The sequence below is a fragment of the Mirounga leonina genome, unplaced genomic scaffold (assembly GCF_011800145.1).
Source record: "Mirounga leonina isolate KUSES-001 unplaced genomic scaffold, KU_Mleo_1.0 Mir_174, whole genome shotgun sequence".
NCBI lineage: Eukaryota > Metazoa > Chordata > Mammalia > Carnivora > Phocidae > Mirounga > Mirounga leonina.
Window position 1 is genome coordinate 79761680 of NW_023270451.1, and position 18151 is coordinate 79779830.

Genomic DNA, 18151 nt, shown 5'->3' on the forward strand with positions numbered 1-18151 from the left:
CTTTCTTTCTTTCTTTCTTTCTTTCTTTCTTTCTTTCTTTCTTTCTTCTTTTTCTGCTGTTTTCTCATATTCCACTTATCAGGTAATGGTAAGAATAACCCCAAGATAAGATATTATTCCTACTTTGAGTCAGAGATTTAAAAAGGATGCTTCTCAGGAGCCAGGATGGTAGAAGTGCCCATCAGGGGGGCACCTGGGTGGTGTGATGCAGTTGGTTAAGTCTCGGGATGGAGCTCAGTGTTGGGCTCCACACTCAGCAGGGAATCTGCCTAAGAGTCTCTCCCTCTGCCCCTCCCCCCCCACTAGTTCTCTCTCTCTCTCTCTCAAATAAATAAAATCTTTTTTTGTTTTAAAGATTTTATTTATTTATTTGACAGAGAGAGACAGCGAGAGAGGGAATACAAGCAGGGGGAGTGGGAGAGGGAGAAGCAGGCTTCCTGCAGAGCAGGGAGCCCGATGCAGGGCTTGATTCCAGGACCCTGGGATCATGACCTGAGATTAAGGCAGACACTTAATGACTGAGCCACCCAGGCACCCCACAAATAAATAAAATCTTTTTTTAAAAAAAAGTACTCATCTGGTAGGAAAACAAGGGAAGGATGAACTCAGCTTTACAAAGTCTAAACTGTGGAGTCAGCCACCTTTCCTACTGAGGAATTCTTGTCCAAGTTAAGCTTTGAAATATTTATTTTTCTTGCTTTTATTTGTCTCTTAACAAGAAAATGAAAGAAGTGTCCTTTGACTCGGCCATTCCACTCCTAGGAATATATCCTAAGCTTTTAATTTAAAAAAAATTTTTTTTAGATTTTATTTATTAGAGAGAGAGAAAGAGCGTGTGTGAGGGAGAGGGCATTTGAAGCAGACTCCATGCTGATTTTGGTGGTGATGTCCTGGGTTTGTGGTGATCAGCCACCCTCTCCATTACACTATCATCATGAATTGGAAAGAGTGCGTAGGCTTGGCCGTTGCTTCCTGGATGTGTGGATTTATTCTGGCTCTGGTCCATGCAATTCTCCTCCTAAGGTTGCCCTTCTGTGGGCCCCAGGAAGTAGACCATGTCTTCTGTGAAATCCTATCTGTCCTCAAACTGGCCAGTGCTGACACCTGGATCAATGAAGCTGTCATCTTTGTTGAATGTATAATTAACTTAATGGGCCCCTTTGCTCGGTGCTAGTCTCCTATACTAGCATCCTCCCAACCATCCTGAAAATCCAGTCAATGGAAGGCCAAAGAAAGCCTTCTCCACCTGTGTGGTTGGGCTTTTCTTTGTCACTGCCATGGTGGTTTATATGATCCCAGACTCTAGTCAAAGACAGTAGAAAGAAAAAAACTCTCCCTTTTTCATAGTCTCTTCAGTCCAATGCTGAATCCCTTCATCTACAGCCTCAGGAATGCTCAGGTGAAGAACGCCTTGTATAGAGCATTGCAGACAGGGTCTGTGTGAGGGGAGGATAGAACTTTTAGCTAGGTCAAATCTTTTCCCTTTGAGGTGTTGTTTGAGAATGACTTAAAGGTCAGAAAAATTACCTAACAGTAAAATTTGATAAGAAAATGTGAATTGTTCAAGACTCTACCTGAAAGTAGAAAATATTTTGAAGTGTGAGGATAGTCTCTGGTTTGGAGCATTTTTGTTCAGGGATGAGACATCTGGATTATCAATATGCTTAATGCTATAAAAATCTATAGAGCCCATTTCTTCAAGAAATAAATTAGTATCTTAAGACAATATTTTTGTTTAATTGTTGAAACAAAATGTCAACACATTGCCCTAAATAATCAGTTCAATCATAAGCATTCACATCACCTGGTAAAAAGCAATATTTTTCAGAGAAATGAAAATCTCTGACTACGGTAGCTTAATATATACATCATCACTGAACTGTGTATTCCTAAAATCTCACCAGTGAGTCATATGAAGAAAGGACTGAGAGTCATTGCTGGATAGCTAATAAATTCCAAGTGTTCCAACTAGAGTTGAGAAATTCTTAGTATGTAGCAAAAACAAGCTAAAACTATCTTACAGCTCTTTATAGAAATACCTCCATCCCTCCTATACTGTGCTTTCATTTTCCCTTCCCACCTACTTCCTCCCTTATAGTTCCCACTTATGTGTTACAACACATGTAATTAAAGACAGATGTATTCTCTTAAGTACCTCACTTCCACATTATTTTTATATGTCTTGCCAAAGTTTTCCTCAAAGCTTCTGCCTTTTTATTTTCCAGAGCAGCAAAATATTTCAGGCAATAATATTTCACCTTGTCATGCCTTTCAATCATTAAAAAAGAAAAACTAGCAATATAAATTAATAAATATATGGTGGACTAGAGTAACATACTAGACTTGGCTTCTCAGTAGATAAACTACATTAATAATCATGCAGGAGGTTGCCTGGGTGGCTCAGTCTGTGCTCAGCAGGGAGTCTACTGGAGATTCTCCCTCTCCCTCTGCCCCTCCCCCCATGTGCTTGCTCTGTCTCTCCCTCCCTCTCTCTAAATAAATATTTTTAAAAAATAATAATCATTCAGGGACTGGGACTTACAGGCAAGGTCATCAAAGTGACCAAAACATCTAAGACATACTTTTCATTTCTAAATGAGTCTCTTTTCTTATGAAATTAAGTCATTAAGACCCCTTTTCTTCAGTAATCTTTTAACTATATTTTTAGTTAAAATTTTAAGTGCAGGAAAAAGATTTTATACTTTTGCATTAAAAATAGTATATTGTACTGAATGGAGCACTGCGTGTTATACGCAAACAATGAATCATGGAACACTACATCAAAAACTAATGATGTAATGTATGGTGATTAACATAACACAATAAAAAAAATAGAGACACGTTAAAAAAATAGTATATTGTCTTGAAAATAACTGGTGTCAGACTTACCCTCCTGCTGTAAATAATTACGTGATCTCAACAGCCTATAGTAAGCAATGTTTGACAGTCATTGAAATGATGGAGAAGATGCACATGAGGGAAGTATCACATTTACCGCAGCTGCCCCAGGAGGGCATTTCCCTGGTCTTCATGCAGGAATATGGAACCCAAGCAGGGATCAGAGAAAGCAGAGATCAGAGTTCAAGTCTGCTAGGTCAGTTAGGAACTGGGAGTCAGTGTACCACAGGAGGGATAGCAATAAAGAGAAAATCCTAAAAACAGAAATGAAAGTGCCTTTTGAGTTCTTAGTTTTCTCCTTAATTATGTGAAAATGGGCTAAGGAAATTGGTTAAGAAAGGGAGATCTAGTAGGAAAAAGCTGCCAAGAGACTGAATTTAGAACAGAGAATCTGGAACTAAAAAATGCAGGGGAAGATACTGGAGTTCAGATCCAGCCAGAATGGGGAGATACTGGTAAAAAACTTAGGAACTCAGTTGGGACTCCAGAAGTCCCACATCTTGGGTGAATTGCCATGTTCTAGAAGTAGATGCTATATATCCCAGTAGTAAGGGAGAAAATGAAATACACTCATCATCACACAGCCTAAAATCTGGCCATAAGAGGAGCAAGGATATCTTCAAGTAATTTAACTGCTCTCTAGAAAAAAAAAAAAAAAAAAAACCCTCAAAACTCTTAGTTTCTCTAGCTTACGGCTTTATGATTTCAGCATAAAATTTTAATAATTCCTAAACATGTAAAAAAGCAGGAAAATTTGAGATAAATCTGTTATTAGAAACAAACTCACAGATCATCCAAATAATTGGAATAGACAAGGACATCAAAATACCTATAATCGATATAAAGAAAATTTGAAAATGAATGACAGAATATTTCAACAGAAAATAAGAATCTGTTAAATAATCAAGTGAGCATTCTAAATCTTCTCCTAAAAATAAAAGAAAAAAGAAAAAACCTTAACATAAATAACTCATTAGATATATTTTACAGAAGACAGGATACAACTGAAGCCAGGATTGGTGAAGTCAAATACAGTTCAAAATATATTTCCAAAACTAAAGCAGTGGGAGGAAAAAAAAAATGGAAAGAACTTGAGAACAAAGTAGAGTTGTGGGAAATACTCCAAGGATCTAACAAACCTTAATTTCCTAATCCCCAAAGGAAAAAAAAAAAATGGAACAGATGAATTAAAGCAATAATGACAAGAACTTATAAAGTCTGATAAGCAATATCAATACAGATTCAAGAAGCTCAAAGAACTCAAGCAGGATAAACCTAAGAAAACTTCACTGAAAATATAGTCAATGATATTTATAATACATTGTATGGTGACAGATGGCAGCTACATTTGTGGTGAGCGCAGCATAATGTATAGAGAAGTCCAATCACACTGTTATACACCTGAAACTAACATTGTATGTCAATTACACTCAAATTTTTAAAAAAGGAAAAATAAAAAGAAACCTCACTGGAAATGCACTAGTCAAACTATAGAAAATGAAAGATAAGAAAGAAACCTTACAATGGGTCAGGGAAAAAAATGCATTACTTTCAAAGGAACAGTAAGATTTACCAAACATCATGGAAGCCAAAATACAATCTTAAAGTAGTGAAATTAAGAATACCATCTTAAAGTAGTGAAATTAAAAACTATCAACATAGAATTCCATACACTACAAAACTGTATAAAAATGATATCTCTAAATAGAAATTAGAAAGGAAGGAAACTGGGAATATCAGGAAGAAAGAAAGAAGCAAAATTAGGAGTAAACTCCATAGGCTTTTCTTATCCTCTTAAGTTTTCTAAATTGTGTTTGATGGTTCAAGCAAAAATTATAGCAGTATCTGGTGCTATTCTAAACTTATGTAGGAGAAATATTGAAGACCATTATACTGTAAATTGGAGAGAGTAAAGACCTAAAAGGAGATAAGGTTTCTGTACTTCACTGATGCTGGTAAAAAAAAAAAAAAAAAAAGGCATCAATTGAATGTGATGTATATATAATATCTAGAGTAACCACTAAGCTATGAACAACAACCAAAAAGCTATACAAAGAGATACAACAAGAGCACTATTGGTAAATCAAAATGGAACTCAAAAAATAGTCAAGTAACCCACAGGAAATCAGGAAAAAACATAAACCAAGATATACTTAGTCTAGGCCATAAAAAATATCTCCACAAATTTAAAAGAAATAAAAATCATACAGAGCGGGTTCTCCATCCACAATGGAATCAAACTAGAAATCAATATAAGAAAAATAGGAAAATCTCCCAATATTTGAAAATTTTAAAATTACTTTTAAATAATCTATAAGTTAAAGTCATCTCAAGGGAAATTAAAAAAAAATACATTGAGGGGCACCTGGGTGGCTCAGTTGGTTAAGCGTCTGACTCTTGATTTTAGCTCAGGTCATGATCTCGAGGTCATGAGATTGAGCCCCACATAGGGCTTCATGCTGGGCGTGGAGCCTGCTTGGGATTCCCTCTCTCCCCCTCTGCCCCTCCCCTGTTCATGCACTCCCACTCCCATTCTCTCTCTCTCAAAAAAAAAAAAAAAAAAGGAAAAAGTTTTAAAAAAATACTTTGAATGAAAATGAAAACATATTGTTGAGAGGGAAATATTTCAATAAATGCTTATATTACAATAAATATGCATTAGAAAAGAGGAAAAGTCTCAAAGCTACAATGAGATATCATCTCTCACCTGTCAGAACGGCTAAAATAAAAAACACAAGAAACAAGTGTTGGCAAGGATGTGGAAAAAGGAGAACCTCTTGCACTGTTGGTGGGAAGGCCTACTGGTGCAGCTCCTGTGGAAAACAGTATGGAGGTTCCTTAAAACATTGAAAACAGAAGTACCCTACAACCCAGCACTGGACCTACTGGGTATACTTCTCAAAAATACAAAAACACTAATTTAAAGGTATACATGCACACTATGTTTATTGCAGCATTATTTATAATAGCCAAATTATGGAAGCTGGCCAAGTGGCCATTGATAGACGAATGGATAAAGAAGATGTGGTATATACATATATATATATGTATAATGGAATAGTATTCAACCATAAAAAAGAATGAAATCTTGCCACTTGCAATGACATGGATGGAGCTAGAGAATATAAAATAAATCAGAAAGACAAATACCATATGATTTCACTCATATGTGGAATTTTAGAAACAAAACAAATGAGCAAAGGAAAGAAAGAGACAAACCAAGAAACAGAACTTTCACTCATGGTTACCAGAGGGGAGGTGGGTGGCAGATGGGTGAAATGGGTGATGGTGATGAAGGAGTGCACTTATTATAATGAGCACTAGGTGATGTATGGAATTGTTGAATCACTATATTGTACACCTGAAAGTAATATAACACCATATGTTAACTATATTGGAATTAAATGAATGAATAAATACATAAGTACATAAATAAGGAAAGTCTCAGATGAATAATAGATATACCTACCTCAAGAACCTAGAAAAAGAAGAGCAATATAAAGTCAGAGCAAGCGGGGGAGGGGAGGGAATTAATGAATATAAGCACAGAAAACCCTGAAATTTAAAACCAAAAATCTTCAAGGTAAATCATTAAAACAAAGAGTTGGGTTTTTTTTAAAGATCAATAAAACTTAGAAACCTCCAACAGTACTTGTAAAGACACGGCTTAAAAATATTAGAATGAAATGGGGGATATCACTGCAGACATCAAAGGATGATAAAGGAAATTACAAATAACTCAGATTAAATGAACCACTTCCTTGAAAATCACAAACTACCACAACTCGCCTAATATGAAGAGTTCACTCACATAATCCTGTAACTACTAAGGAAATTTAATTCACAATTTTAAATCTACCAAAACATAAATCTCAGGAAAATGACTTATACACACAACAACAACAACAACAAAAGCTTATACACAAATGTAGAAGATTTTTTGGTAATAGCTCAAAACGGAAATAATCCAGATGTTCACCCACAGGTAAGTGGTTATACTGTGGAGCATCCACACTATAGAGTATAGCTCAGTAATAAAAAAGAGCTACTATTGATATATGCAACAACCTGGATGAATCTCCAGAGGAAAAAAAGCCAGTCACATAAGATTATATACTATATGATTCCGCTTATGTAACAGTTTTGAAATATCAAAATTATAGAAGGAGAGAAAAGGTTGTGGTTGAGGACAGAGTGAGAGTGGGAAGGAGGTGGGCGTGACTAGAAAAAAGGCACCATGGGAGGTTCTTGTAGTGATGAAACTATTATGCACCTGGACTGAACCAGTGTCAATAAGCTGATTGTGATTTTGTATCACAGTTTTGAAAGATGTTACCAAAGGGAAAATAGTAAAGAGTGCACAGTATTATAATGGTAATATAATAACCCTTGTATTATTTCTTTTTTTCTTTTTTTTTTTAAGATTTTATTTATTTATTCATGAGAGACAGAGAGAGAGAGAGAGGCAGAGGGAGAAGCAGGCTCCCAAGGAGCAGGGAGCCCGATGTGGGACTTGATCCCAGGACCCTGGGATCATGACCTGAGCCGAAGGCAGACGCTTAACCATCTGAGCCACCCAGGCGCCCACCCTTGTATTATTTCTTACACTGGTGTGTGAACCTACAATTATATCAAAATAAAAGTTCAACTAAAAATGAAAAATTTTAAAGTTAAAAACATATTTAACAGCATAAATCTTACAGAAAAATTCACATGAAAATTTAAGGAAAGTATCAATAATTTTGGAAAAAACAAAATTGGAAACTTTACACTTCTGACTATAAGGCTTAATATATAGTGTTGAATTAACCATATTAGTTTAAGGATAAATCAATAGAATAGAGAATACAATAATAGATCCATATGTATTTCATCAGTATTCTTGACAAAATTGCCAATGTAATTAGATGGGTCAATAATACATCTTTTCAGTTGGACATCTTTCCAAAAAAAAATAAAAGATACTCCACCCATATTTCCTACCATACACAAAGATAATTTGAGGTATATCTTAGATCTAAACATGAAAGCAAAGGATTACTCTTCTAGGAGAAAAATTGCAGTATGACCTTTGGGTAGGTTGTTTTCTTAAGCAGGAAGCTAAAAGCACTAATCATAAAAGAAGAAATTAAGCTGATGCCATTACAACTAATAATTTCTGTTTATCAAAAGAATCAGTAGGAAAGTGTAGAGGCAAACCACAATCTGGGAGAAGATAGCTTTGGTACACATGTTCAACAAAGCACTTAGATCTAGATTCTCTAAAGAAAGTCTACAAATCAATGATGGGAAACAACTCAATTAAAAACTGGGCAAAAGATTTGAACAGGTACTCCATATAAAAGGTTATTCAAAAGATCAATAATCATACGATAATGTGTGCAATACAATTAATCATCAATAAAATCACAAATATCACAATGGTTAATATAAAATTAATATCAAGTGGTGGGAAACTAAAATTATAAAACCATACTGAAAAACCATTTGGCAATATCTAGTAAAGTTAAACATGTGCCTGTCCTAGGATTTGGCAATTCTATCCTTGGTATACACCCACTGAAAACATGTATAAGAATATTCATAGGCGCGGGGCGCCTGGGTGGCTCAGTCGGTTGAGCGTCTGCCTTCAGCTCGGGTCATGATCCCAGGGTCCTGGGATCGAGCCCCGCATCGGGCTCCCTGCTCAGCGGGAAGCCTGCTTCTCCCTCTCCCACTCCCCCTGCTTGTGTTCCCTCTCTCGTTCTCTCTCTCTGTCAAATAAATAAAAATAAAAAAATCTTTAAAAAGAATATTCATAGGGGCACCTGGGTGGCTCAGTCAGTTAAGTGTCTGCCTCAGCTCAGGTCATGATCTCAGGGTCCTTGGATTGAGCCCCGCATTGGGCTCCCTGCTCAGCGGGGAGTCTGCTTCTCCCTCTCCCTCGGTCCCTCCCCCCAGCTCATGCTCTGTCTCTCTCAAATGAATAAAATATTTTTTTTAAAAAAAATTCATAGAATATTTTAGTTACAATAGCCACAAACTAGAAATAACCCAAATTTCCGTTATTCCGTTATCTATCAGTAGAATAGTGAACTATTCATATTGAATATTATGCAGCATAAAAAATGATATAACAGCATGGATAAATCTCAAAGACATTATACTGAGTCAAAGAATCCAGACATAAAAACATGTACATACTGTATAATTTATTTATATGAGATTCAAAAACAGGCAAAGCTAATTTGTTGTAATAGAAGTCAGAATTCCCTCAGAATAAGGAAGTGATTTTGGGCTGGGGTGGTAGGGTGAGGGGAGAAGACAAAGGAGTTTTCTGTTGTGATGAGGATGTTCTACACCTTGATCTGGATGGAGCTTACACAGGTGTGTCAATATATACAAAGTATTGGATCTAGACACTTCATAGCTCTAATATTTGGCCATTTGATCAGGCGACCACATAGATTGGAAGGTAGATGAAGATGTCATGTGAAGTCTCTGGCAAGCCCCAATCAGTAAATCGTAGCACAGGCAACAGGGACTCTGCTTCAGGATATTTCCTTCTATACCAGAAGACAATATGCATTTCAAAAACACAACTCTTCATGTACTACTGAACCTTAGCAGAGACTACTCATAGAGTCTCAAGTAACTATAAATGCAGGATTGCCTATCTTGAGCTGAGATGTTATACGACCCACCAAATCATAAGATTAAGTGATCACGGCAGCCATGCCTCACACAAAGAATGTGGTATAACTCAGGAAGAACAAGTGCAAAAGACAAAAGTAAGCAGAATGGCCCAGATCCTCACATTCCTGTATCACTTATATCACTGATGGTTCTTCCCTCTCTGTGCAGTGTATCTGCCACGCAGGTGTGGGGTTTTAAAGGTAATTGGTAAGGGTAAAACTATCATTGCCCAGAACTGGCAATTAACGTAGTCATTTACCTTGTGCGGACAGAAGTTGCCAGAAGTGAGAATATGCATGGACTCCTGGAAATTGGCAAATGGTGTGACTTGTTGGTCATGCACCTGGAAGGAGCACAGTTGGAATATTAGGTGAACAGAGCACAAAGTAGGAGAATCTGCATATCCTACATTAATGCCAAATAAGCAAGTGACTCTGTGATGCAGAATAACCTGGAATGTTGGACCTCTCTTGGCAAGGCCAAGTGGGATGCCCAGAATGAGCTGAGAGGGACTTCCATGGAAGATGTCATGAAAAATTATACCTACAAAGCAGAAGATCTAAAGAAAAATATAAAATATAAGGGACTGGATTTGGCTACTAGGCACACATTTCCTCTAAACTGATATAATGCCTTGTTTTTCTAATACTGTGGATAAAGTCAAATGATGAAAATAACTGGCTAACCCAGTTCCTCAAGATTGTCCAGGATATAATTCTAATAGATTATGGCCTGAAGCAGCTTCTGAGTCATTTTTTCTGTAGATAAATTAAAAGTGCTTTTGTTAAAAGCCCATCATTAATCAGGTACAAGATGATTCAGTCAGAATGTCAGCCAGCCTTTGTTCTTGGCCGTCCCAGTGATTGCACAGTGAGCAAACAAATGCAGTAGCCATGGCAACAGAGATGGAGGCTTTGCATGAATCCAACAGCATAGGGTGCCCCTCACCAAGACTGCTCTACTCTGCTGCTCTGATCAGCTGAATATATGTTCTGTCAGCAGCAGAGACCAGTGCTGGGCTCTCAGTATGGTATCTTCCTCTTAAGGAGACCAGTAAGTCAGTTGTTGGCATTCTAGTTCTTTGCACCTTATGAGCAATGATTCATCATGATTATGGATGATACACATTACAACTATGAACTTCCCTTTCTTGTCTGTAGTACCTTGGTCAGTACCTCTATTGGAGAGCTATTAGAATATCTGACTTCTGATATGCTTTCCAACATAACATCACCTTAGTTCATTAGACCTGCTTCACAGCTAAGGAAGTAACAATGGGAAAATTACCAATGGATTCACTTCTCCCAGCTCATACTGTGTTACTCAGAAATTATAGACCTGATAGAAACTATGACCTGACACACAGATTTGGAACACTGGATTGTTGATAACATCCTGCAGCATATACTGTGATAGTATATGCCTACTTTGGTAGGTAGATTACATATATTTAGCTTCATCCATAAGGGTAGAGAGGACAGGAGTTGGCCCTCTGCTTTTACAGAGCTCTATCTATCCCATGAGGGCAGGATCAGAAGTTATCAAAAAGGGAAAATTTTCTAAAGTAAACTTTGCTCAGCCCTTGTGCTCATCTGTTCTTCCAGACAGGTCAACAAATACCAGGGCATGTCTAACATCAATTCCCAGCATGCTCGCACATCTCCAGATTTATGCTCAAGGATTTAGGATCTGAGTTGCTATCTAAAATGATGTAACGATTAAGGCCTTTGAATTCAAGTTCATTTTCCTACCACCTTCAGGATGGTTGGAAATTTAGACTACACTAAAGGAAATAAGGCTGTAGAAATTAATGTCCAGGTTCTACTTCACTATCAAAGAATAACCAGGCATGGATCTTTGAATCTCCCAAGTGCCTCCTGAATGTTTAGGACCTGGAACAACATAATAATTCATGAAACTGTAACAAATTCATGTATTTGTGTAGCTGTAATATTCATGTGGTGCCAGAATATGGCACCAGTTAGTTATGAAGAGACTACTTGTTTTTACCTTAACTTCTAAAGATCTCACTATCTCTCTCTGGCTTCCTGAAAGACAGAAATAGACAGGGACTGCCAGCATTCTACCCTCAGGAGGGTAACAGTGGTTGAGTTCTTCATGTCTCTGTAGGGAGCATGCTTGTACAAAGGAGACCTACTGTCTCATCCCCTACACAGAGCTCTCATGGCAATTGGGAAGGTACCTTGTAGAGATGATAAGTTAATAAAGCCTTCTCTTAAAGGCAACTTGAAGAGCAAAGATCCTTCCTTGGCAGTTCTCAGATGAGCAACAAGGCTCCTAGCACCGTCAGTAACTTTAGCCATACTAGATGTGTTTGCCTTTTCTGCATGAAGACTTATTGGGGTCTTTATACAACAGTCATCTCTAGACACACAGGTTTCCTATCACCTTTGTGAGTTCTGGTCAAATATATTTTAACATCATTTTCGTTGCCTGTTAGCTTTTACTATCACAATTTAATATCATGCAAAAGTACATTGTTATTAATGCTTAAAGTTTGCTCACTGATAGTTTAAATAATAGGATATTTTGAGTAAAATATATTTTTAAACTATCAATATATTAATACAATCAATGTATTAATGGCTATTTTTGACTGGTAGCTATTTTTAAGGTAAGGAGGTAAGTGTGTGCAAGTGACTTTCTTGTAGATATTTAATATTTAAAAAAAGCACTTCTTTATTAAAAAACTAGATTTAAAGTGTCACTCAGAGAGAGAAGTCAAATATCTAAATATACAAGGAAGACTATTCAGAGTTATTGAATAAGTGTACAAATGCTTATCTATTTAGTATGTGCAGTAGTATGAGGCCAGATTGCTAGCAGTGAGTAGGAGCTTGGAGTTCCTATCATGTCAGCTCCACCGGCAGAACAATAGTAGGTACATTATGGGAGATCAATAAATACTCGAAATTACTTCCAACATCCTGCACATAGCAGTTATTATTGGAATGGTAATAAGAGAGTTTCGGTGCAAATGGGATCATTTTTAAGCAGGCTTATAATTTTGTGGCCATTTAAATTAAAGATTTATTGCTCATCCTTGCTGTCTCCAAGACAAGATGATCTTACATCAAGGACGGGAATGAAGTGTAAGGGAGAAGGGCAATATCATGTTTGTCCTTAATTTTAATTGTGGAATCATAGAGTAAGAAAGATGATTTAGTTCAATCTCTCAAGGACTTCAGAGACCCCTTCTGCAGTATCCTTCACAGTAGCTATTGTCACCTGCAGAGATGGTGTCTAAAACTGGGTATTTCTAGAGTATTTACCAATATTGAGTCAAAATTTTAAAAAAGTTACTGATTCTGTTTTTATGCTTAGATAAACAATAGTACAAATCTATTCATTCACATAAATGTTCATCTAAATATTATGGAAATCTAAATAATAAAAGTGATATTTTAAGCCGAAAATAAGTCTTTATACTCAAGAGGGGATTTGGTGAGATATTAGTTGTGGAGGTGACAGTAGATGCAAGAGTGGAAAGTGTGTTTAGACAGGCAGGCGAGAGGTTAATGGCTAATGGTGAATATGGTCAATGGTATATCTAACCCTAGGATATTCTATCCTAATGATCCCTTCCAACTCAAGATTAGACTTTTCACAGTTTAAGGACATGGGCATGTGTATCAGTTAGGAGTCATTATTTTGGGGAAAAAAAAACAGAATAGTTCTGACTAATATAAGCAAAGAAAGGCAGAATTTATTTGAAAAACATGGGGTAGCTCACTGAATGAAACAAAAACCATGTATTTGATTAACGTGTGACACAATATTTATTTTGAACATTTAGCCTCTGCCAAAAATATTAACAAAAACAAAGGAAACATGTATTTGTGTGTGTGTGTATATGTATTTTTAAATTTATTTCAGGGCTACCTTTAAACATTAAAATACACAAAAAAATTACTGAAAGTGTTTTTTTTTTAATTTCAATCACAAAGTTTTATGATTCTTTTTAAAAAATTTTTTATTGTTATGTTAATCACCATACATTACATCATTAGTTTTTGATATAGTGTTCCATGATTCATTGTTTGTGTATAACACTCAGTGCTCCATGCACAGCGTGCCCTCCTCAATACCCATCACCAGGCTAACGCATCCTCCCACCCCCCTCCCCTCTAGAACCCTCAGTTTGTTTTTCAGAGTCCATCATCTCTTGTAGTTCATCTCCCCCTACTGAAAGTGTTTCTGAAGACTTTTCTATTCTATAAAAAGATTTCAAACAAATTAAGAGAAATTTATTTTTAAAGATTTCTTTTAAATATTAACTCAATTTATTCTGTCATCGGGATATGGGAGACAATATGACATCTGTCACAGAGTTCACCCTACTGGGATTCCCTCTTGGCCTGAGGATTCAGATTCTTCTCTTTGGGCTCTTCTCTCTGTTCTATGTCTGCACCCTGCTGGGGAACGGGCTCATCCTGGGGCTCATCTGGCTGGACTCCCGACTGCACACCCCCATGTACTTCTTCCTCTCCCACCTGGCCATCGTCGACATAGCCTATGCCTGCAACACCGTGCCCCAGATGTTGGTGAACCTCCTGAAGCCAGACAAGCCCATCTCCTTTGCTGGCTGCTTGACACAGACCTTTCTCTTTTTGACATTTGCTGTCACAGAATGTCTTCTCCTAGTTGTGATGTCTTATGATCGGTATGTGGCCATCTGCCACCCCCTCCGATATTCTGCCATTATGAACTGGAGAGTCTGCATCACCCTGGTGCTGACTTCTTGGACTATTGGAGTCCTTCTGTCTTTGATTCATCTCATGTTACTTCTACCCTTACCATTCTGTAGATTCCAGAAAATCAATCACTTTTTCTGTGAAATCATGGCTATTCTCAAGCTTGCCTGTGTAGATACACACATCAATGAGATTGTGGTATTGGCTGGAGCAATTTCTGTGCTAGTGGGACCCCTCTCCTCAATTGTAATCTCATATATGTGCATCCTCTGTGCCATCCTTAGAATCCAGTCTGGGGAAGGTCAAAGAAAAGCCTTCTCCACCTGTTCATCCCATCTCTGTGTGGTTGGACTCTTTTATGGCACAGCCATTATAATGTATGTTGGGCCCAGATATGGGAACCCCAAGGAGCAGAAGAAATATCTCCTCCTGTTTCACAGCCTTTTCAATCCCATGCTCAACCCTCTTATCTATAGTCTCAGGAACTTAGAAGTGAAGAATGCCTTGAAGAGAGTGCTAGGAATAGAGAGAGACTTATGAAAAGATTATGGCATCAGGGTTGACAGTGACCTAAGAAGATACTATCTCAAGAGATTCCACCCCCAACTTAGCATAAGAATTATCTGAGACAATATAAATAAGATGAAAAGAGGGAGGCAAACCATAAGAAACTCTTAACTCTAGGAAACAAACTAAGGGTTGGTGGAGGGGAGGTGGGTGGGGAGATGGGGCAACTGGGTGATGGGCATTAAGGAGGGCACTTGATGTAATGAGCACTGGGTGTTATATGCAACTGATGAATCACTAATTCTACCCCTGAAACTAATAATACACTATATGTTAACTAAATTGAATTTCAATAAAAAATTTTTTAAAAATAGAGCCATCTTCTGAACCATCACTTAAATCACTAATTCAATAGATGTGGGATGTATCCTAGAGATCTATATCTTCAAATATTACCAAATTGTGATGCAGCTGGTCCATGAACCAGGATTTGGAAGCTGCAGATCTAGAACAATACCCTTTATAATATCTTCCTCAAGCTATGGTCTAGCCTTATGCCTCCCAAAATGGTTTTCTCAAAACACTAGCTTCTCAAGGGCTTTAAAAATAAACTCTATGGTAAAGGGAGTTTGAAAATTATTGCATATTAAACACCTTACTTTAGAGCTCACAATTCATATTAACATAGTGAAAACTAAAAATTTCTATGGTGAAGAAGATTTTTATTCCAATTTTTAACCAATGTTTTCCAAATTTATTTGATCACATAAACATTTTTTCATAACACTTACTAACAGTTTCCTGGGACAGAAAATCTTGATCTTGACTGACTCATTGTGAACACTTCCTGTTACCACCTTCTAGAGCAAAATTATTTCTTTCCTGCGAGGTGAGCCTCTAAAGAGGATGTAGGTCCAAGCACAGTACCCCGAATCAGCCTGTGAGAATGTGTACTCTCTTTGGGTAAAGAAAGTGAGGGTCAGTGTCTCTCCTCATCACTGCTAGGTCATCTGGAGATAATGAATCCAATCCTCTGCTTCACCTTGGGTCCGCATTCCTAGTTACATTTCATGGGCTAACTTCATTCAATTTCACAACCTTCTATATCTGAGATTTAAAAATGTATACATGTCCCTGTTTACCCATTATACTCAATCTATTTTTTCTCTCTTTGATTTGAAAGATAAAACCAAGTTTCTCACAGAAATCTGAGAGGATTTGCAAAAGCCACCACCTACATAGTGTATAAGCTTTAGAAAGAGTTCTCCAGTGTTGTGTTTAGAAAATAGAGATAGGGGAGAAGTTCTATAAGAGAATGGTCACAGGAAAGTACACAATGAATGATGGCTAAAAAGGAAATGAATAAAGGATAGAATGCCCAAGGGGCTAGCTGATCCTTTGAAGATTAAAAAGGGAACAAAATAGGGAAAGGGCATGATTTATTATATGTTGGTTATTCCTGAAATGAACAAATCTCAAATGATAGCCTCACACCCAGGAATTTCCTGATACTCTGTATAGAATGCCATGTGGACTACTGCAATCTCAAAAGAAAAAGGGTTAAGTGAGCACTAAGGAACACATGCATAGTCCTCAGTGGCTCAATGGATCCTAGAGAAAGGGAAAAAAGGAAAGTCAAATCGATGTCTCTCAAAAAAAAAAAACCTTAGGGGCTTAAGTCTTGGTCATTAGTTTGGTAGGTCCATAGACTAGTTTTCTATCAATTAACCTGGAATTGATCAGAATGGTCAGAACTTAGTGACCTTCACAAAACTCACAAGATAATCATGGTTAACCCAGATGCCAATTTCAATCTTTATAATGAAGGATGTTTCTCCCCAGGGAAAGGAGTGCCTGTGTCCATTATTCAAGATAGCCCAGTTCTCTTTTCAAAAATCTGAGAAATGAATAAAAAAATATATGACTCAAAGAGCCTAGAATCAGAGCAAATGAAATTGAATAATATAGAAGGGTATTTCTTTAAAACTGCAGAAAAATTCCCCCCAGTAGGTCACAATTCTCATAATGAACCTAGATGTCTATAACTGAAGTTTCTATACCTTGGATATAAATAATAACAAACACAGTAAAAATAAACTTTAACAAATTCTGCCCCTTTGTTTCCCCAGCTTTCAAGATTCGAAGTGAAACATTGAAAAAAAAAACAATTGTTATTTTCCATCAATTATATGTGCTATGACTTTCTGAAGATATGTTCACCCTTGACTCAGATACTTATTTCATCAATCAAAAGACAACATTTCGCAAACCAATTACTGAGGTAATTTACTTTGGGAAGTGTTTAAATGATCAGTGTATTGATTTTTATTCTACTTCCAAATGGAAATTATGTCCAAAATCTGGTGGACCGTGCTATAATCACAAGCTATAAATGCAGGCTGAATTAAGGTCAGGGTTGATAGAAAATGCCCAGTGCAGACAGACAATGTAAATATTGGAGAATATATGTATTGCATTTAAGAGTTAACTATGTGTTATTTTCCTTTCTATACAGTTATGTTTTATATATGTTTATGTTTTACTCTGACCACTTTTTTTTTTTAAAGTAAGCTCTATACACAACATGGGGCTTGAACTCATGACCCCAAAATTGAGACTCGCATGCTCTGCAGACTGAGCCAGCCAGTTGCCCCTACTCTGACCACATTTAGAAGCTGTCCACAAGTTAAAGCAATGCTGCCTTGATATGCAATGGAAAACATGTAATTTTGAGACGATGCATTTCCCAAAGTTAAAGTTTGTTTGTTATCATAAATATTTATATTTAATTTTCTTATTATCTTAGTTCAAAGTTTTTACTTTTTTATAACAGATGGTCATACAGTAGATAAACTAGAGAACTATATCCTATTGTTTTCAAGATTTCAGTATGCTACTTTTTATATGTCAGTTTCTAGATTTCCACATTTTCTGCAAGTCACCTGAAACAAAAAAAAAGGTCCCAGTATTTATGGATTGCCTAGTGCACGCCTGGATTTTCACATGAGTAAGAGCCATTTTTGGTGTCCCTGAATGTGTGTTTCTTCCCATAATGGATATGTTCTCCAAACTTGATAATTGTGACCAGTTTTCCCCAAGTTTTCATGATTGCCTCAGCAAGACACTGTAATGAGCTGATTAGTTTGTAAATCACATGATTGACTGATAAGAGATTTCCCAAATAACATTTTGGCCTCCTTACATCCAGTATGAGAAAAGAGTGGAATACAAAGAAATATGACAACATCATAGGTAGAAAACATTCTCCCAATCCCAGAAGAGGCAGGAAGCTTCGAGGGGAGGCTGCCTTAGAGAGGGTTCTCTCCTCCCCTGCCCTGAGGAGCTGGATCTGGAAT

The 18151-nt window shown here is 37.0% G+C and overlaps 1 protein-coding gene and 1 pseudogene across 1 annotated transcript; both read left to right on the top strand.

The window, feature by feature from the left end:
* The first annotated feature begins 867 nt into the window (after nt 1-867).
* Nucleotides 868-1667, top strand: LOC118020587 (annotated as a pseudogene).
* A 12228-nt stretch (nt 1668-13895) lies between these two features.
* LOC118021407 (olfactory receptor 13-like) lies at nt 13896-14873 on the top strand. Its single transcript, XM_035021474.1, has one exon. The coding sequence runs from the start codon at nt 13896-13898 to the stop codon at nt 14826-14828; it is 933 nt and encodes a 310-aa protein (XP_034877365.1). The 3' UTR covers nt 14829-14873.
* The last annotated feature ends 3278 nt before the right edge of the window (nt 14874-18151 follow it).